Genomic DNA, 23548 nt, shown 5'->3' on the forward strand with positions numbered 1-23548 from the left:
GCACTCATTAATATTCTTGCCTTTCAGAGGTTCACTGCAGATATAACTGGCAAACATGAAGACGCTCAGATTCCACTTGCCTCAGTAGAGCCAGAAATATGTGATAGCTCATCTAAAGGTTCTTCTACACACTACATTACACACTATACCTTCTATACCCATGCTATATCTATCTATCTATCTATCTATCTATCTATCTATCTATCTATCTATCTATCTATCTATCTATCTATCTATCTATCTATCTATCTATCTATCTATCCATCTCTCTGTCTTTTTTTTTATTAAGGTGCAGACCTGAAAACTTTCATGAAAACAAACTCTGAGGAATCTCCACCGACTGACACCACAGAGAAGACTGAAGAACAAAAAGGTATTCAACACAGACATGCTGTTATAGGAAAATAATCAAATAATATGCTCCTTTTTAAATAATAATAATAATAATAATAATAATAATAATAATAATAATAATAATAATAATAATAATAATAATAAGCCCAAAGTGTTTTATTCCATTTATTCCATAACATTTTGTTAGTAGTTACAAAGCAAAAGCCCTTTCTCTTGAAGAGTCTCCCCTAGATGAAAATCTACTGTCTGTTATGTGCTAAGTGCTGACATTTTAGACTCCTTCCAAAAATAAAATAAAATGAATATTAAAATGAATTAAATAAATGATACAGTGGAATTTAAACAAATGTCTCCTCACAGAAAACCTCAATGGTTATCTTTTGTTAAATAAGAGAACAAGCCTCTTTGCATGAGTTACCATAAAAATAATTACAATAACATATTAGAACAACTGCATTAATAATGTATAAGCTCAGAGCCACTGTTATGGAACATTAATCACCATCTAATCAATCTGGTTTGAGAATTTAACAGCATTATGATAGACCCATCATTGTCACTGGGCTAGAGGGTGCGTGCAGTAAACCATTTGAATGCTTGCACATCTTTGCAACATCTGTTTATAGTTCCTGTTAATGATGCATTGTACTTCCTCTTTCTGCTAGGAAAACAGAAGGAAGTGAGTTAGCTCATCTATTTTACATTTTGTAATCCCATCAAAATTGCTTCATTTTAATAATTTATCTGAAAAGTCGCCATGCACATATTCACTTCAACATCGATTTACCATTTTCGTACAACATTGCTTATAAATATACACCTATTACACTCTATTTGTTTCACTACAAATGATAAGTTACCGGATGACAACAATAGCATTGGATTTGAATTAAATTTAAGGTCATTTACTAATATTGCACCTTTTTTTTTATCAATAAACACTGGCATAAAGTATCATTACAGAAAACATAGATCGAGTTTTAGATCATTACTGAAAAGGCTATGCGTTACAGAAAAAAAGAGACATGAGGAAGAAAACCTGAGAGGAACCTGATTTGAAATGAAACCCATCGTCCTCCTGGTGACACCAGATTTGTTGGATTATAATTTAAAATGTGTAGCAACAGACATCTTAACTGTTTCCCTAACCTAAGTAAGGGTTTATACAAAGTATTTTGCAAAAGATTCTGGCACAGCAAGGCAATGGGGAAGCTGTTGCTAAACTTACAAAATCTCCTGTAATTAACAGAACATAACGAATCGCTGACTTTTAAGATTAACCGTTCCTTCAACTAGTTATATAGTATATTGTTATATAGTGAACTGAGAAGTTTAGAACTATTGGTTTAGATAGTCCAAAAAAACCTACCAATTAACCAATTACCAAAAAAACAATTAAAACCTGGCATGAGAAAAAAATTGCTTCCTTCTTGTAGTTGACATGAAATCAGACATTGTGTAAAAGGTCACTTGAAGGTCCCTTAACATAACCATTTTATCATTTAAATAAAGGACTTTGTAGCAACACATAACCGAACAGTTAAGGGGAAATACTTCATGACAGCTTTTTGTTGTTGTTGAAGCGGAACCTGTAACGTGTTTTTTCTCACATTTACATTTCTGGCATTTGGAAGATGCCCTTATCCAGAGCAACTTACAAATTTAGCTCATTTTTTACAACCATGTAATTGAAAGTTAAGGGCCTTGCTCAGGGGCAGCTTGGTTGACCTGGAATTTGAACCTGCAATCTTCTGCTCAGTAATTCAAAACCTTAACCACTAAGCTACCACATACGACATCTTGCAATCCTGAACCTTCCAACTTGGGCGCGGGGTTTTTGTGATTACAGCAGTAGTTCTTTGATACAAATCTTCAGTTTCTAAATGAAATGATCCACTGAAGAATAGATGGGTCTTGTGTGTGTGTGTGTGTGGAAATGGGTGGATGGATGGATTTGCCACCTGATATTTTTGCTTGAAGCTACAAAGAATGATCTGATCTGAACAACTGAATTAAAATGAGCTGCACAGTGTTTTCCTGCTGGATGTTTACCCTAAACAACCTGTTAGCTAGTTAAAAAAAAACACATTAATATCTATCTAAGAATGAATTTATTTCAGATTAAAGCTCAACATGTTGGACGGAGGTTTAATATAAGGCTCTAGAGTAGATTATTGCAGAGAAAGGTGCTAAAGATTAGATAATGGATCAGTTAATCTGACAGGAAGGCTCTAGGTGTTAGAGCCAACATCAGTTCCTTGCACAAAACAAAGCTCCAGTTTATTGCTTAAAATGCCATCAAGATTGGAGACTTTAGATTAAGAACCAGTTTATTGCACAAAAGAGATCTTGAAATTATATTTAAATTTTGTTTATTTAGGTTTTGTAAATGAATGCCTGTACACTACAAAAACTATAGCTTAGCAAGATAAAATATACTCAAATATACTCTTGAACATACTCTTGATCTAGTATTTTCTATTAACTTATTGGTTACCAGAAAACAAATGTAAGTTTATTAAACCTAATTTTAGACATATGTTATGATATGTTTAAGATTAACTGTATATTGTCCTATTTTATTGTATTTTATTATATATTTATATATATTTAGCTAATTTTAAGCATTCATTTCTAGAAAGAAGCAAAAACCTTCCCACAATTCAATGCTAACAAATAGTCAAATATGTCTAGAAATGGTCTAAATAATCTTATATTCAGTGTATTGCAATCCCATAATAATAAATAACAGATAATTTTGTGTTTTATCACAAGATGTCTTTTTTTTTTTGGCATTTTATAGTTTTATTAAAGAATTTCTTATTGTAGGAACAAAATAAGTCATATATAAGATTATTAGAACAATTATTTACTAGTCTTTTTCTTTTGGTTTATAAATGTTGTTGTTTTTTTATACATTTATATTTAGTAAAAAGTATCTGGTAAATAAAATAAGAACATAGAAAAGATTGGAATGAATATAAAAAATACTAGAAATTATTAGTAATTTCAATCATTTCTAAATCTTATCATAAATACAGAAATACAAGATAAATACTATATTACGGTAAGACATATATATTTGCTGTAGGGGTTAGAATATAGATCAACACAAAAGCTCATTGCAGATCATTTTATTGGATTGAAAAAGGCCGTTAAGATGAGTTTACTGCATTGCATTAACGATACTTACGAGAACATATGAGTCAGTGTGCAAAGCATATTTTGTGCAATTCATATCAGTTCTCACCACTAGGTGGAATTCTAAGACAATGACAGCTTGAGGCACAGGCACCTGAGGATTTCACTGAGGCATCTCTCACTGCCACAAATACTTATTTTATTTTAAAACTGAAAATGTCTTCATTTATTAAAAATATCTTTGTATGATTAAAGGTAAAGGAACACAGCTACTGCAGAATTTCTAACTCTTTTTATGAGAAACAAAAAAGTCCCAGTCTTATTCAAGATCTTAAGGCAGGAAGCAGAAGTTTTAGTTGCGGCTTATCTTAAATTTCACTTGGTTTATGTCAGATATGTTCCTCTTAACCCTGACAACATACCTATTTTTTTTCATACGTAAATCTTTTTTCAGCATAGAGTTGTGAACCAAATGTATGTGTCATTGGTTTGCGTGTGTGTGTGGTGTGTGTGAAGGGTTTATGATGGCTGACACTTTATGATGTGTGTTTTATATATATATATATATATATATATATATATAAATACAGAGAGAGAGAGAGAGAGAGAGAAGAGAAGAGAAGAGAAGAGAAGAGAAGAGAAGAGAAGAGAAGAGAAGAGAAGAGAAGAGAAGAGAAGAGAGAGGGAGTCTAAGAATAGTCTAATTTAGGTGCTTTAAAAGAGGAAGTTGACAAAGCAGACAAATCTAAAAGGCAGAGAGAAAGTCAGAGACCACGTCCATTGTTAAAAGCGCTATTAAAAATAAAACTGAAACGAATTGAATTGAAAGTTGCCCCCGAAACGTTCAAGGCTTTCAGGCGATCAACAAACGGATTACGCTAAGCAAGCCTCGAAAACAAGAATAGCCTTTACGCAAATATAAAGTCTTGCTTACTTCACTAGTGATGTACTAACAACATTATTTGTGCAGTAAGCTGTGATCAAGTAGTAGTCTGATTATTTGTAGCTAGGGACTAGGCGTGAGAGAGGATGTAATGGATCATGTGATAACCAAGCAAGGATTCTGCAAAAAGAAAGAAAAAACAGGGCTGGTGTGATAAGTGGCTTACACAGGAAGCTGACTTTTTTTTTTTTTAGAATTAATTTTAGATGCATGACTGTGAAAACTGAGTGTGTCCTCAGATGGCACAAATGACACAATTCAGGGTTGGCATTGAGAAAACAAGGAAGGAAAGGAAGGAAGAAACGAGTGATGCAAAAGAACTTGTAGATACAATATATAACCATACTGTACTTGATGGCTGAAAATGCAGCCATATTAATTACGTATTTAAATATTTTTCATTAGCTTTTAGTAGTCTTCTGGAAGCATTAATGTAGTCAGTGTTTATGAGGAAATAGTACTGGTCTTATCTCATTTTTTAACACTATGCATATGCAGTGTAGCTGTTACATCGAGGCAGTTTATGACTATACCTCATTGATGCTTTATAACTAACCGTCCATGACATTTCTTCCTCCTCCAGCAACCACTCCAGAGGCAAAAATGTTTCAGCTTAAAAAGATTTTGAGATGAAGGAAGCTATGTAATTACGTAAGGAACATAATAATATGAAGCATATTTCCATCAGTGATGCGTATGAAAATTTGAATTTGCTCTCTGTTACTTATCGCTTTCACTCCAATTTATATTCTATGAATCACCATTAACATCTGCAGAACTTTCTCAGACAGTCAGCAGCAAAACAAATGAGTAGCCCCCGTTGAAGCTAATATCAGTCATTTCAGCTCTTTGTTCCCTTGTCTGTAGATTACAGCGTGTTCTTTGGGAGCCGTTAAGCACACAGTGGAAAAGTGAGATGAAAAGAGAGAAAGGATCATGACTGCGAAATGCTGAATGTGCTTCAGTCATGAGTCAGGCGCTGCAGCCTTTCATATGGTCCATGGTAATAACCAGGTGCCTCTGTGTTCCCACCAGGACCAGCTGTATCTCCTGCACAAGCCCTGCAGCTTTCACCGCGCTCACTAATAATCAGAGATCATTTACTTCCGTGTGTAAAGAAATAGTGATGCTATTAATGATTATGGTGGAAGTGAGTCAGTGTGTGTGTGTGTGTATGTGTGTGTGGGTGTGTAATGATGACTACAGTTTTCTTGTGGTGTTTTCATGGAATTGGTTATTCAGTGTTGGTTAAATTGGTCAAGTTACTAGGTTATCTTTTGTGTGACGTATATTGTTTGTGTGTGGGATGTGGTAGCTTGGAAGGTTGCGAGTTTGAATCACAGGTCCACCAAGCTGTCACTGCTGGGCCCAAGACCCTTAACCTCAGATGCTCTGTTACATAAAAAATTATGTAAAAATGTTTAGTTGCTCTGGATAAGGGCGTATGCCAGAAATGTAAAGAACATGTAGGGGAGAGACAGGAAGATAGAGAGAGATTGTCAGAGTGTGAAACTCCTCAGCTTAATTCCTTTCGCACTTTATTACTTGCAGTTGTTTATTGTTTCACTGTACTGTGTTTGCAGTGGACAAGTTTTTATGGATGAATAAAAGGCATTAAAAGACAATTTAAATAGAAAAGAAAATAAAGAAAATGAATAGAATAAATATTTAAAAGGTTTTGCAGCAATTTTGCAGCTCAATAAATAAAAAAATGTAACTTTATATCAAGACATAAACAAATAAATTAGACAAAAGGAGGAGCGGGGAGTTGACAAATTACAGAAATGGAAAAATACTGAGTAGCAACTATTGCAAAGGAGAGATAAGTAAGTGTTTGTAATAACTGTAGTTGTTTTTGCTCACATCACTCACATTTGGCTCCTCTTAGCTGGGTGTAGGTACAAAACTCTTAATAAAAATGTAATAATAATAATAATAATAATAATAATAATAATAACATATAAAAATAAAGCAAATATTAAATAAATAAATAAATAAATAAATAAATAAATAAATAAATAAATAAATAAATAAATAAATAAAATATTTGTCATTTTTTTCCTGATATTCATGATTTTGAGGTTTGGTTTGAACCTATTTCAATTTTACATGACCAGTAAAACAGGGAAATACCATTTAGAATGCAATAATAAATATAATAACTTGGATAAGAGTTAGTTGTGATTGTCATCACTATAACAAAATGAAAAAATAACACTATACTGACTAAAGTTTGACAACTACTGTTTGAACCACAAATCATTTTAAATAGTCAGCTCTTTGGGATACATGTTCATGCTCCAGTTAATCCAGCTCCAGTAACAAAATGTATCTCCATTGCTTCTTAATTCAGACAGAACATCTTCCTCTCAAATAGAGATTTTTTCTTTTCTTCCTCCATAGCCCTATCTGAAGCTGATCAGGAGGTTAAGGAAAGCCCGGATAAGTCTGAAGCTCCTGATGAGAAGCCGTCTGAGCCGCTAGTGGATGATGCAGACCCAGCAGCCTCCACTCAGACCTCTGTGGAAACTCTGAATGACGTGCTTAATGAGAACAACAGCAACAACAACGCAGGTACAGTGCATGAACATATCCATCTAGAAAGTTGTGAGTAATTGCTCAGTCAATTATGCATATGCATCATGCAGATGACATTCTTTGGTTCCTTCTAACAGTGCATGATGTGAGTGTGTGCTTCATTGACATCTGCCTTAACGACTAGATCTAAGATGGTCTGAGGCTGAAAATGCAATGGTGCGTTCAACACACACACACACACACACACACACACACACACATAAGATAGAGCAGTCGTGTCAGTTTAGAGCATGTAGATTTATTTACACTTTGCCTCCTCTTTACTACTAGACCACTAAGTAGGAGATGAAACATTAGCATTCTGTTAAAGCCGAACAATCTCTGTTACCAGCCTCATTAATTTCTAATCACAGCGAGTAATTTATTCTACTTTGGTCTCTCTATAGAAATCTTGACTATATCAACAATTCTACACTTTGTTTCTGTTCATCTGGAGCAATTAAGCTCCCTAATATGTGATTAGAGAAAGTTAACATATTAAAACAAGTGTATTAATATAAACCTTACACATTGAACTATGCTTTGGTCTTCTGTTATAGAAAAATAATCATTTCTATCCCTTCTGTCCAATCAGACATGAGCATTCAAAATCGATGCGTTATAAAACAGTTATAAAACAATTATATCAATTGTGACTTTTATTTTGTATTTTAGATTTATTATTTTCATGATTTTAGTGCATGGAAGTTATGACAAAGTATATAAAGATATCAACCCCTTGAGCCTGGTTATATTTAGTGATTAAAAAAATGACGCTTGCTAATAATAATCTCACCTTATGCTTTGCTACTGTCTTTGCTTCATTTGGTATTTTTTATATAGAAACATAACAATAATACTAATCTAAGATGTCTTAATAGTGTAATTGTAGTGTACAGGTTCCACTGAATGGCTAAAATATTAAGTAGTGTTATACTTGCAGCTAAAAAGCCATATATATATTAGGTTTACTGACATTATACTGTAGTTAAGACTCACAGCTCTATTAGCATGTGAATCAAAGCATCATTCAGTATATTTTCAAGTAGTAAAGGAGGAAATGTTTAATACACAGTCGACCCATCTTGGAAAATCACAAAACTTTGAACCTGAATACCTGAAATTTAGCAGAGAAGACTGTCATCACAGCCATTTCAGTGATCATCCAGGAGGCAGGCCCAGGCCAGCTTGCGTGTCTACAGGCCCTTGCGGCGTGGCTTTCCTCTGTCAGAACGCTATAGGTGACAACATGTTAGCAGCTCACCTGTGCAGGAACAGTTAGAGGCCCTGCTAACTTCACATCTGTCTTCACACCTCCCTGGGGAATTCTCACAGCTTTTTGTTGCTGATGAGAGACCTGCATCACTAACCTTTCAGCAGATACAGCCTCCTCTAATGAGCAGTGGCAGAAAAGAAAAAACACTAAAAGCTCACAGAAATCTTAAAACACATATATCACATAAATCTTTAGATAAAACATTTGATGATTAAAATTCACTGGGAGACAACACAGCTACAGTAATCAGGTGACGGTAAATATGTATATATGACATCCAGAGTAAATTATTTTAATTCATCATATCACAGGATGTCATGAAAGGTTTTTTTTCCATCTTATTCTTCTTATACATAATATTTCGCCTATGATTTATTTATTTTTAATCCAGTAATCTATCAATGAACAGAACTTCAAACTTTTTATCCATTTATAATAATCCATGGAACATCCACAAAACATATTACAATATATTTTACTATATAACAGTCATTACCACAACTGTTGGTTCTTTTTTTCTTAAACAAAGCAAAAGCTGCAGCTTGTCATATTAAAGAGCAAAAAAATATAATGCCCTGTTTGTCTTACTGAACATTACAAATTGCTGCCACTGAAGGCGCTACTTTTGTAAACATTTCCTTCACAATATCAATAAATGTAGGTTTTTTAATTCAGTTTATGTAGTTTATGTACAAGTTATGTAATTATGTATCATCTGCTTTCCACGTTGCTGTAAAACTGGTTACAATAGAAATGATATTGTTTCAGTACAGGGGCATTATTATTGCTTTGTGATTTGAGTTGCAACCAAAACTACTGCTGAGGTCACAAGTTCACATACCCTTCATTGAATCTGAATCTGAAAATGGTAAAGATTTAAAATAAATTGATCGGTGTAAATGGTTATTAATTTGTGTTCTGGAAAATCTAAATATCTTCGCTTCTGAAGGTCTGTAAATATATATACTGTATGTATATACTGTATATATATATATATATATATATATATATATATATATATATATATATATATACACACTGATTATCCGGGTTAAAAGTTTACACTCCTCTGGCTGTTAGTGTATCATGCCGCCTTCTTGAGCATCAGTGGATGTTTGTACCTTAAATAGTTAAATAATGTCAAATAAATAGTCCCTCAGTCCTCAGTGTGGAAAAGATGGATCTCAAAATCATATAGACTGGTGGAAAGGGATCAAATATGTAGAAGATGCTGGAAAAGCAAAGCCAAGAATGTGGAGGATTTTTCCTGTAGGCAGTTTTACTGCTTAGAACAAAAAAGGGACTCATGAAGAACTATCCCAAAATATAAGAACAGTCACTGATTATCCAGGTAACTGCACACAGTAGGAGGAATCAAGTTAATGTACACTGGTTCATTTGTATAAATTCAGATATTATTTTGTCTTGTGAACTATATGTAAACATACTGTTATGTGAAATAGTCACTAAGGGCAGGACTAAATAAAAAAAACAAACTGCAATTTATAAAATCCCTTTTATTTTAAATTATTAACAATTTGCAGGTTTTAGCAAGAGGGGTGTAAACTTATGACCTAGACTATACTTCCAGAGCAGAAAATGTAGTCAGACTTCAACAGAGTTATGATATGATGTGGACCTATTAAAAACAAAATAAACACTTGTGCAGCTCAGCTCATTTGCTCAAATCCGTAACTTCTCAAAAAAGGTCAATTTTGAAAAAATGCAACCAGCGATGGCAAAAAAAAAAAGTCTCAGCTCATCAAAGACTATTAATTACTCCTTTATCACTATTCATCATTCATCATAAGTGTGTAATACTATCCATATCCTCAGCGTATTGATGGACGCCTGTTTTAATTTGCAATGGATGAAACGGACTCTGAGTAATACTACCAGCCCAGTAGAGTAAAGGGTCAAGTGCTGGCTATAGGTCATGCTTTGTAAGGAACACACTTATTGCTTTCATCTGTCAGCCATGTCAGTCAGAGCCTGACCTCACACCACACCAGACATGGCAGCTAATGCCTCCATTGGCGCCATCATGGAGAAAGCAGGGCTCAGGTTTTCATTTCGTCTAGTGTGTGTGTGTCCATGTATGCTTTAGCATGTGAGCACATGGATATACGCTTCTGTATGTTCATGCATGCAAGCAGTACACTGCCACCTACAGTATGTTAGCTAACATTGATAGTTTGTTTGCTGAATTGATTGAGTATTAATCTCATAAATACGTTTTTTTTTTTATAGGCAAAACGTTTTAAAACAAAGTGCATCTTGATCATGTCTGTTTAATGCATTACTTGATCACAGTTATTTATAATCCCATACATACAGTGGCATGTAACATTATAGCACAGCCTGACTCGATATATCATTTTATACCAGCTCGTATACTATCACCTCTCACAGTGAAATATAACACACACACTCACACGGTTTCTTCCATACCGAGCACACACAGACATATATAAGCCAAAAGACCCATGTTTACCTCTTGCACAGGCATTATAACCTTGGTATTAGCTTTCATATTTGCCACAAAAAATGTTGTGTTTTTTTAGAGATGTACAAGGAACTTGGGCTGAGAAACTGAAATCATGTTTTAAAAAAAGCATGTTTAAGATTTTCTTGTGGATATCAGTGTAGTACCCATTCACACTCGTTTTTATTACATGGCTAACATTTCAATTCAATTTATAGAGCACTTTTAACAATGAACATTGTTGCAAAGCAGCTAAACGGGAGTATAACAATTTATAAATGTATAAATTTTACATTTAAATTTATATTTCTCCCTAATGAGTAAGCCAGAAGTGACGATAATGAGGAAAAACTCCCTGAGAAGATGTAAGTAAGAAACCTTGAGAGGAACCAGAGAAAAAAACAGAGAAAATAGCAGGGAAAGTCTAAAACACAACTCAGAAAGACAAAAGAGTGAGTGTTGAGAGGAGACAAAGACAGATATAAATCTCAGAAACCTGTCACTTATCCCACCTGGTTTAGTTGCTAAATTACTGGCTGAAGATGAACTCAGCAGAAATGACCGGTGATAATAACAACTGTACAATTAGCCTTGACTTTTGTGAGTGCTACTGACCTATTATCTTCCATTAAGTAAGCTTTCACATGCTTTCAAATCAGTGCTGTGTGAGTCATTTCCACGTTTCGGGTGAGTGGTTTTCTCGTAAGTGTTTTTAATAACAGAGTGTGTTTACGGATCACAACGACATTCTCAAAGTGGTCAAAGAGACAATTGGACAAGCATGTTTTATCATATAGTGAGGCGGCGGTTGGTTGGTCTGTTAATAAACACTCAGGTTCAAAGGAAAGACACAAATCTATAAATGACAGAGTAAAACAGCAGTGTCTGATCTTATCCGGAAAAGGCCAGTGTGCATGCAACTTTTAATTCAAATTAAACAGAAGCCACACCTGAGTCTACTGAAGCCAAATTTAACAGGTGGAATCAGAGTTAGGTCCTGCAGGAGTGGTATGAAAACCTGCACCCACACCAGCAGGTAAGATCGGAGTACAACATGCTAATATACTGCATGCTGCGTTCGAAAAATGAATCAATTGTTGTGTAGTAACATTAATTCTGCTTTGCAACACATAACTTTCAAATATGTACAGCTCTGGAAAAAAATAAGAGACCACTGCCCAATCTCCAGATTTGAACCCTATTGAATGTCATCAGGAGGAAGATGGATGGTCACAAACCATCAAGCAAAGCTGAGCTGTTTGCTTTTTTGCAAAAAGAGTGGTATAAAGTTACCCAACAGCAATGTGAAAAACTGGTGGAGAGCATGGAGCCAAAACGCATGCAAATCAGGGTTCCACCAAATACTGATTTCTTAATGTTATTTAGCCATAGCATTAACACATTTTTTTTTTTACATAGCACCGTTAACAATAGCTCAGGTTTCTTCCTCCTGTCCAAAGATATGTGTTGTAGACTGACTGGAATCTCTTAATTGTCTATAGTCTGTGAATAGATGTGGTGAATGGATGTGTGAGTATGTATGTGATTGTTTCCTGCGATAGGCTGGCATCCTGTCCAGGGTGTACCCTTCCTTGTGCCCAGACTCTCCTGGGATTAGACTGCAGGTTCCTAGAAAGCCAGTAACATAATGGTGGATTGATGGATAGATGGATGTTGACAATAGACATTGCCATAAAGTAGCTTTACAGAGATCTCAAATGAAAGAGTCAGAGGCAGTGATTTGAGACAATATTAGGTAGAAGTCTACGAGGAAGAAGCCTTCTCATGCATTTCTCATGCATATCAGTTAAAAAACTTGAAGCTAAATTATTGGGAATGCTTTGTTTGATTCAGTGCCCTAATTCGTCTTGGTGTTTCCATGGTCTTGGCAAACCTAAATGTATTTCTTCATTACCTTAACAAGCTCTTCATGTGGTCAAAACTGCTCACAAACTGGCCCAACTGCACATATCAATCAATAAGCCATGCTCAGTTGAAGCAATGTAGTCCAGTAATTAGACCGTGCTATACAAGCTGTTTCGACAAGTTCAGAGCCATTGTCCTGGCAAAGTGTCGAGTTGTCGTCTGAGCACTGCAGGATTTATGACTGCAGTCTGACAGGCCTAAAGGGAATTACCCTGTGTGCTCTAGTCTGGAGATAATAAATATGTGAGTATATGTGTAGCAGAGTGTGTGTGAGTGAGTGTACTTGTGCTTGTGCTTCCTGGGTTTTTGATGTGGTAATGGGCCCTTATCTGTATCACCTGGACACCTGTAGCACTGCTCAAGAAGCTGTTAAAGAGCTCCACCCCAGAGTCGGAGCAGGTGGCGTGTGTCTGCTTTTCCTGAGATGATCCGAGCAAGCAGAGATCATCCAAGATTTAAGACTGTGAACTACTTAAATATCAAACAAGATAAGAATTTGTGCCCATAAAGGCCTTGTGATAACACGTAGACACAAAACATAAAATATTCCAACGACTGTTCACTGAAATGTAGAAATTTTTTAGTCCAAAGAGAACAGCAGTCAAACTGTCCAATGGAACTATTCCTTTAATGTAAAACTAAACATTTATACATCTTCAATTCAACAAGCTTTGGTCTAAGTTTGCATGTTTTATTGCCTTATGTTTCGAGTGCAAGTTTCATATACTGTATAAACACGATATTTATTTACTAATCTAAAACTTCTAAAGACCCTAATGATGCACTAGCAGCACATAGCACATCTTCCTACTCTTGATCTCGCCATCAAATTAAGCCGGATAAGCTTTTGGATCTGGACTACAGAGAAAAGTATAATTATAGTAAAACTTTATTTACCAAAACTAAGCTACTTATACACATGCCTGTGTGGTTATATAAGCCAGGTGTATTTTGGTAGGATACTGATGCAGCTGTTCGTCTTGCCTGCGTGGCAGTGATAGTGTGGAATTATTCTTTTTTCTTAACTGCTTTTCAGAGTGATATAAACTACACTTTGTGCTATAATGGAGTTTGCATTTAACACACTAAGAGCTGCAGCGCAATTGTTTATATTCAGAAGCTTAATTAAGACAACTATTCACAATGTATCTCTAGTGTAATTAATAATGAGAAATACACCAACAACAAAAAATCTGTGCATAAGGTATTTACTGGTTTTATAAATAATTTAAGCATTTTTATTTTTCATTTAGATGTTTTTCAAACCAGTAATGAATAATAAAAAAGCTTATTTACTAATAACATAATTTATTAATCTGAGCTGGTAAATGTATTTATATATTTTATAATACTCCCCAAAGTGCTAGAGTTTAAGCCTCCTGCCATTTTATTTATTTATTTATTTATTTATTTATTTATTTATTTACTTACTTACTTATCTATCTATTGATGTTAATTAATGTTAATATTAATGTTGAATGTATTTTTTGGATTCACAAGCTATAAATGTGATTTACAATTCACATGTTATGTGAATTCTAAAGGACTAGTAACTACCTAAAATATCAGCCGGTATGATTTAATATTGTTAATAATAAAGCAAGAACCAATAATAATGATTTAACGTGGTTTTACAGATATGACTGCCCAAGTTGTAAAATATTTTTTAAAAAATGAGAGAAAGAGCAATGTAAATATTAGAACAAGGTGTTTACATCAGATACCTTGGTGAAAGTTATGAACTAATGTGACATTTCAAAATTTTACTCTTAAGTTACTTAAGTCATACAAAGGTCTACACTTTTCCTTTATAGTTGCAAAATTGTGATTAAATTCCAAAAATAGTGTTGTTATTTGTGAATGAGTGATTGTGAAACATAGTAGCACATCGACGAAAGGATTTAATCATAAAATCTAAATTTACATATTTATTGACATTGTTATAACATATGTGATTTTCACTCGTGCCATTAAATCTGTAGAACTTTATTATCAGTCAATTTAATCAGCCATCTGATATATCTCTTGACCCATACAGATCATCTAATGTCAGAGTTATCTACATCCATCCTCAGTTGGCTTGATTTGATGTACGTTTGGCTCTACACAGAAGGCTCACGTCCAAGTCTTGCGACTCAGATACAGTCTGTCCACTCGTTCAATTCACCAAGTGTCCACCTGCTCTCGTAATGCCCCTATAAAGCTTCACACCTTCTTTCTTTGCCACTATTTTTGTGTGTGGTTTTGGAGTTATGCGATAGGATCTTGTGAAGATCTGCTGGCTCATATTTCTCTGTAGTTGGGAGGCAGAAAACACAGAGACCCTTTTTCATACCTGCTATCCACTCTGCAGGCTGCAATACTAGACAGAGTTGTGTCTATGAGGGCCCCTGGGGTGGCACAGGCCCCTATTGAAATATACACCCATCAGTGGTAACATTAAAACCAATAACCGGTGATGTGAATAACACTGATTATCTCATTACAATGGCAACTGTCAAGGGGTGGGATATATTAGGTAGCTAAGTGAACAGGCAGTTCCTGAAGTTAATATGTTGAAAGCAGGAAAAATGGGCAAGCATAAGGATCTGAGCAACTTTGACAAGAGCCAATTTGTGATGGCTAGATGACTGGGTTAGAGCATCAGCAAGGTGTTTCTGGTATACAGTGGATAGAAACTACCAAAAGTGGTTCAAGGAAGGACTCAGCATCAGAGTCATGCACATGGGCGAGTGAAAGTTAGCGCATCTGGTCTGAGCCAACTAAACTACTGCAGCATAAACTGTTTAATTATTAATACTATGATGAAAGGGTTTCAGAAGTGGATGGAGGAAGTGATGATGCCCTGGGCAACTTTCTGCTGGGAAACCTTGGGTCCAAGCTTTAATGGGGATATTACTTTGACATGTAGCACCTTTACAAACATTTTTACATACCAAGTACACTCCTTAATGGCAACAGGGTTTCTTTCAGCAGGGTAATGCACCCTGCCATACTGCAAAAACTGTACAGAAGTGGCTTGAGGAACATGACACAGAGTTCAATGTGTTGATTGGCCTAAAAAATTCCCTATATATCAATCTGACTCAACACTGGTGGGATGTGCAGAACAAACAAGTCTGATTCATGGAAGCTCCACCTCACAACTTATGGGATTTAAAGGATCTGCTCCTAACTGATTTATAGGTCTTGTGGAGTCCATGCAAGGGCTGTTCTGGAGGCATAAGGAAGACCTACACAATATATACATTTATCTAGTGAAATAAGTTTTTATTTATTTACAAGTGTCATGAACAAAATCAAGTTTGATAGTTCTCTCTCTCTCTCTCTCTCTCTCTCTCACACACACACACACACACACACACACACACTATGTAATGTGATCACAAGTGAATGCAAGGGACTTCCTGGCTATTAAAAATCTTCATAGTATAATAATAGTTAAGAAAACTTTGGCTTTATTTGAAGAAATGACGATCAAGTTTACAGGAAGGTCAGTAAGCAAAATTTTGATTCCCAGGACAAATAGTACATAAAGTAGCATGTATAGTAAACATTTATTACATATGATATTAGTTAATGGATGTATAAAAGAACACTTAGTGTAAAATTAACCACTAGTCCGAGAATGTCCCCTTGTTCTGAAATATACTTTTCACCAAATTCTATATTCAATATTAATTACATAATAAATTGCTATTTAGTAGTAATTACTCCTGTCTAAATATGGCCTGGGCAACCACTCAACCATTTACTGTACGCTCAATAAAAATACCTTTGCCAATGCTGAACAATAAACTGTAATTTATACACTGAACGTTATCTTGTGCAAAAAATGTAACACACCCAGAAGTCAAAAGTGTACAAGTATTGCCTCTAGAACTTTTATACAGAGTTACTGGTCTGCTTTGTTATTACAATTTGGCCTGATTTGACTGCATGTTCTTCATCTTTCTTCTCACCAGCTGTCCCTTCTTTTGAGCTTTTTTTACCTACCCTTTTGCTGGACCTCCTGAAAATGTGGGGCGCTTTTAGAAAGGCTAAAATTGTAAGGACTCAAGGAGCTGTTTTACAATTGGGGCACTTAAGAGAGGTGATAATTAGTCCACAGAAAATGAGTGTAGGGTGTTCAACTTCCTGTATGTGTGCCAGAACAGTGAATGTCCTCCATTTAGCCATCACTCTTTGAATCCCTTTTTTGCTGAGTGGCTTCATATTTTTAGACAGCCTCCATGCATTGGCTTGGTAAAGGCTGGAAGATATTTGGCAACCCAGAGCAGCATTATTATGGTTGTAGAAGTGAAGTGCTGTGGATTGGAACCATAGATTAAATATATATAGGCAGGAAGAAATATAGATGCTTGGTTCTCAACCTTAGTTCAAATTATTAGTTAATAATTTTACATTGCTATACTGCTATAACCTATAAGGCTCATCCTAGGACTCACAAACTGCGTATACTAAAATGATTTATTTACATCAAACCAGTTGATTAGGAGCACAATTTCTGTACTTTTCATAATCTATAGCAAAGATTCATGATCCTGGATCTTCACCGGGACATGAAACTTTCAAACACTGCCATCTGGTTTGTTTAAGAGCCGGTTTGTAGCCGCGTCCCACACATCCTGTCTGTGCACAGTGACAGGTGATTAAAAAGCCCTTCATTACATGGATGAGGAATCATTAAAAAATAATATAACAAATATACACAGCTAACTAAGCATACTATGAATCCATATTCCAGAAGAACTCAAGAAAAACTGGTGTAAAATCAGTGAGCAGTTACAGTGTGTATTGTAGGAGGTTGCTGTCTATCTGCTGACATATTTACACAAGGTACATCTGCTTCCTGTTGGACCTCATGACCTGCCATCAGGCACTTATGTCAAAGGTCAAATGTCAGGCAGTCCTAATTAGAGGAAACAGACTGACCGTAAGAGAGACATTCAAATAGTAATTCTTAGAGCTGAATTCTACATTTCAGTAAACAAAACTGAGCAAATTTACACAAAGTTGGCCAAGTTCCTCGAGTTATACAGTTACTCCAACAGTACCAATGCACCATTTATCATCAACTTACTAAATGTATTTAAATGCATAATTCAAAATATCCCAAATGTGTATTCAAAGATCTTTTTTTAAACACGTCTGACTTTTTGTCATTTCTAGTTAGATTTTGTAGAATGTCCTTTAAACAAATAAGTTCTTGTTATCACAAGATGTGTGTTATAACAGCTACAAACAGTCGTCTTTTTTTCCTCAGATATGTCCGGTAGATAGAATCCAGCTTGTATATATATATATATATGCGCACACACACACACACACACACACACACACACATACTTCTGTCATCTATCCTAAATTCTCCTTGCTCTGCATTTGCTCTGTTAGCTGCAGATAACAGGTTCGGATTTCAAAGAGTATTCTCTTTTAAGTGTGGTGGATGATAGAGGAAAAGTCCACTTGCAGACATGTGTACTCACACACACACACACACACACACACGTACACACACACGTGTACACACACACACACAGCATTGATAGACATGTCCATATTCTACCCAGAGGCAAAATTTTTCATATTTATATTATTTTCTCAATTGGTTTCTCAAACTATTTGCTTTGATTTGTAATTGACAGACTTGTGACACTCCAGGTGTAAGCGTACTGAACATTACATACCTTTCCCTAACGGTTCCATACTTGCTTCTCTTTGTGAAAAAAACTTTATTTATATATTGAACAGAGACATTTTCTATAACAGCAGATCTAACAGCAGTTCTTGCTGCAAGGCAATCCTTTATAGTAATGCACATGGTCTAATATGTTATTGTTTTTAACAACATACCCAGGGCCTTGTATGGTGAACACACCACATTAACAAGTTTTGCAACATTATCTAGACATAAAGCTTTCGGTGAGGAGAGCTATTTGATACTGGAAAAACGCCTTTTTTCCAGAAATATATATTTTAGATATATTTAGAAAATATATTTTTGCTAGTTCAAGGCTAAATAAAGTTATTTCCCACATCTAAAAAGTATGAAAATAAAGTTATATAAGTAAAATTGAGAATTGGACATGTCCTAAAATTATTGTTTATTATTACAGTAGTTATTATTATATATTAGATATTTGCCATATCCTTTGTAATGTCCAGTCTGTTATGTTCTATATACCAACCATACTAATCTTTAATTTAGGGGCTTCAGGCAATAATAATAATAATAATAATAATAATAATAATAATAATAATAATAATAATAAACTCCATTTCACAAGATCCCCATCAGTACAATGAGGTATATGTCATGGTCCATAGTCCTGCTCATCATTTTCTGATTAGTTTCACCTGTTCACACACACAGACACACAGACACACACACACACACACACACACATTATGTTCTAAATTCTATCTTCTGGTTTTCAATAGTGAAGTTAGGGAGCTTTTTGATCAGTGTCTATATCTTCTTTTGTTTCTTGAGCATCAAAAACAAAAACAAAACAAAAATCAGGGCCTAAATCCTTACAGTCACTGAGACTCAGTGTATACAGATGCACTAAAATAATTTATTTTAGTAACCTGTCATGGCACATCCTCATGTAGCCTGCAGAGCTGTTTTGTTTATAGAGTAATGATCCCCCAGGGACAGGATTTCATGAGCTAGTGTAGGAGCTAATACTCATCACATCACAGCCTCAGCTTGTCTGACCTCAGTATTCTTTTCTCAGTGGCGGATAGTTTCACCTGTTCACAGCACCATGTGTGGTTTGGTGGTACAGCAGATAGTGTTAGTGCTTCAGAGTGGAAGGTTTTATTTGTTTGATTACTGACTTTGTGGAAATTTGTTCTTTCCTCATGGGTTCCTTGGTTTCTGGGAGACCAGTTGTCAGTGCTACAGTAGCACTAGGTAGAAATCGCTGCAAATTTGTAAAAGATTTAAGATTCAAGAGGTTTATCGTCATGTGCACAACGAAAACACACTAGTTTAGACCATACAACCAAATTACTTTGCATGTCTCCCTTTACACATAAAAAAATAATAGAAATGAAACATGAAAATGTAATGATTTAAATATAATCACCTGAGTCTAGTCAGTAAGGTGTTCTGTGTATTGTGCAAAAATTACAAACATTTTAGGCATCAGTGGGTGTGATAGCAAATGTCACACTTAATGCCCCAGTATGTTAAAGATCTAACTTCACCAACTAAATACTTTTCACCATCTCAAAGAGACAGACGTAGATTCCAAACCACTATTAGAGCCTCTTCTGCAGTGACCCTCAGAGTTCATGTCCTGCTGTGTGCAAGCTGTGATCAAATGGGCGCTGAAAAACAGACGACTCCTTCTGCGCGTATCAGGCCTGTACATCACGGGCAAATTCCACAAGCCAGCACACTGACAGCTCGAGCCCAGAATTCACCAACACTGGCTCCCTTCTTCTTTCCAGAAGGAGAAATGATGAAGCGTCTTTAGAGAAAACTGCTCTGAATAGCATGGAGGAAGTCGACTGCAAAAGTTAATTCACTCAAGTTCATGTTGGTGAAGGAACAGAACTCCTAGAATGCCTTTGTGGATGTTTATGAAATCAATGAAACTCACATTGATAGAGGATAGTCCAAAGTATCCAGGCATGAACTAAGGGGTCAATCCTTCCATCTCTGTAGAGCCACCCCAACAAGTGTTTCTCCTAGAGTTTGTCTTTTTTTTTTTTGCTGAATCCTTAGGTGGAATGAACCCATTGGTGTTAAAGTGTGATATATTAGATTTTTCGCCATTTGGATTTTTTTTTTTTTTTTTTTGTTGAAAAAACCTTCTTAATCTAGGTTAAAACCTACTAGGTATGAATATAGTGGTCTACCTGGTGAGCCCTGAGTTGCTTGGCCCCTTCATTGCTGCTTGCAGCCAGGTTTCTTCTTGTTCTTCTTCTTTTCTTCTTCTTCTTCTTCTTCTTCTTCTTCTTATTATTATTATTATTATTATTATTTTTATTAAACTATACACTGAATTTAAGAAGGTATGCATTCTGCTATTTTAAGAAGACTGTCAGGGATTTTAGTCACAGGTAGATGCAGGTGCAGATAAGGGAGTTTTTCCTTGCCACAGTTGCCTCAGTCGCCTCAGGCTTGCTCACTTGGGATAACATCTGGGACTGTTTGTCTGTTTGTATGTTTGTTGTTTCTTATGCAAAGCTGCTTTGAGACAATGCTCTTTGTTAAAAGTTCTATACAAATAAAATTGAATTGAATAGATATGGTTTAGTCGGTGCAAGGATAGACACTTACAAAACAGGTGAATCTTTTGAACTATTTTAATGATTATATTCCAAAAATGTTTTCTAAGCATTGTATATGATCAGAAGTTGTTTAAAAGGAAAGTGTATATTTGTAAATGTAATATCAAGTAGGACATGGCAAACCCTGACATAATATTCATCACTCTCTTCCTTTACACTTAGATCACTTAACTTGACTGTTTTGGAACGTAAAGACAAAAAAAAAAAGGAACTGAGGAGATTTAATTAGTCACTTTATTAAAAGTTTCCAGTTCCAGCCCAGTCCCAATAAATCCAGTCAATGAAACCTAATGCCTATAGCCAGAGCTGAGTACAAGGTTAGAGCAGGTTATTTGAACGTGGTTCTTGGATTAGCCCCCAGGTTTCTCCCACCTTAATAAATCCCCTGAGGAATGCCAGGTTTTCAGCTGCTGCTCACTTTCCTGGGTCAAAGCGGGTCTGATCCTTATCTCTGTATCTAGCTCAGTCTTCTGTATTGTTCACTTTCAGCCAACAGCAGGAGTGAAGCTCCTTCCAACCATGTCAGTAGCTGCTGTAATATTATTAGTATTAAAATAATGATTGGATATCATTATGACAATTCTGTGATTTTTTTTTTATAAATCAGTCTAGCCTAACAATGTGAATTCTTCATTAAAATCCCCAAAGTTGTGTGGGTCTATCTGGAAGGTTAGGCCTGCAGTGTAGATTTATTTTTCAGGACAACTTATCTCAGTTGCTTTAATCTCTCAAACAGATGTGTATGTATGTTCTGGGGTCAAAAGGGAAAGGCAAATTTTGGGAAACAGAAGGGAATATGAGAACGGGGCTATATACATATAAAGCTTGAAATAGGAGGGAATATTAGAAGATCAGAAGAACAACAGGAGCAATTTGGAAAAGTAGCCCTAGTTTTACATGAAACATATTATGATATTGAGAAGACATTATCTTACAAGTCCATTAAAAAATCTTTAAAGGCACTCGATAATGCCTTGGCCAAGCTCCAAGTTTGATAATTTTTCCAAGGTCATTGAACAATAAACACATAGCTTTTGTAATTTGTTTTGAATAAATGCACCTTCTAAATGACATAAATTTACATTTAAATGTCATTTATTCAGGAGCTTGGGAGATTTGCTTGGTGATATCTGTTTGCAAATATTAGACATAAAACTAATAACAATTCTTTTTTTTTTCTACAGATGAAGCAGGGATGTCTTACAGAAAAACAAGGAAAATATGCAAAAATAAAGCCTATACATTATATAGCCAAAATAACCTGACCATCACACCCATACGTTCCCCTTCCTCAAAGGTGTGCCAACCTTGGAAGCACACAAATGTCTTTGAATGCTGTTGTATTCAGATTTTCTTTCACTGGAAATAAGAAGCTCAAACATGTTCCAGCATTACAATGTTACTGTGCTCAAAGTGACCCCTGACCCCCACTAAACACTGTTGTAATCAATTGGATCTCCAACTGCATACCACACCTCCTTATGCAGCATCAGTCCCTGTCCTCCTGCACTCTTATAACTGAATGACCACAAATCCCCAATTCTTAAGTGTCTGCATACTTTTGGCCCTATTGTGTGCTTGCCAACGTTGTGTTTTAGTACCTTTGTACATGATTTCTATTAAAAAAAACGAATAGCTGATTTATTGAAAATTAATACTATTTGTATTAGAGTGAGGGTCTTTATGATTATCATACAGTGTATTTTTATATAGTGTGCACATAAATGTTATATTATGGAAATATCCGTAGCCTAATCCATATTTCAGACTTAGTAATATAAGTATTTTAGTAAATTTCAAATGTTATTGTTTCTAATTGTAAATTGTATGCAAAAATGTATTATGTCTCTCTAAAACTGATATCAGGTAAGCTTTATTGTTCAGACTTCTTCATATAATATACATACTGTTACTTTTTATGCATCATTTCAGTTTTTATGCACTTGGTTCATCTGCAATTTATAGTTAAATAAAATAAAACATGAACGGTTGCTATGATTACCAAAGTTGATTCATTTCCCTTATCCTGAAGCAATATTCTAATTATTACAGTTTTTACTTATGGTAATCAAATGTTGTAATCCATTTACTAGATTCACAAATTTACAAAACAAGTGGATTCATGTTACCACAGACAGTTGTGATAAAGTTTCATTTTAAATGAAATGTGTGTTTTCATGACATCAATAAACTTAAATATACTTCCCCATTACCTGTGAGTGTTACATAAACATAGGGACTATGTGCTAAATAAAGATCTCCTTAAGGACTGCATGCATTTTTCAATCCATTTTTTGTCTTCCATACAAAAAGTTAAAATAATTGAATAAATAAATAAATAAGTAAATAGATAGATAGATAGATAGATAGATAGATAGATAGATAGATAGATAGATAGATAGATAGATAGATAGATAGATAGATAGATAAATAAATAAATAAATAAATAAATAGATTTATTTAAGATAAATTGATTTATTTCCCTAATAACTGTCTCAGCTGTCAGAGCTGCTGTTATCGAAAAGTTATCAATTTC

The 23548-nt window shown here is 35.0% G+C and overlaps 1 protein-coding gene across 1 annotated transcript in view; it reads left to right on the forward strand.

Annotated features, from left to right (window-relative positions):
* Positions 1–23268, forward strand: part of si:dkey-27h10.2 (uncharacterized) — a 27253-nt gene extending 3985 nt beyond the window's left edge. Inside the window, exons 8-12 of the mRNA XM_058385731.1 lie at positions 28–118; positions 290–373; positions 6842–7012; positions 7114–7192; positions 22197–23268. Coding sequence (XP_058241714.1) covers positions 28–118; positions 290–373; positions 6842–7012; positions 7114–7160 — 393 coding nt within the window. The 3' untranslated portion in view covers positions 7161–7192; positions 22197–23268. The remainder of the gene's footprint in view (positions 1–27; positions 119–289; positions 374–6841; positions 7013–7113; positions 7193–22196) is intronic.
* Positions 23269–23548: the final 280 nt, after the last annotated feature.

Source organism: Hemibagrus wyckioides, linkage group LG03, assembly GCF_019097595.1.
Source record: "Hemibagrus wyckioides isolate EC202008001 linkage group LG03, SWU_Hwy_1.0, whole genome shotgun sequence".
NCBI classification, from domain to species: Eukaryota; Metazoa; Chordata; class Actinopteri; order Siluriformes; family Bagridae; genus Hemibagrus; species Hemibagrus wyckioides.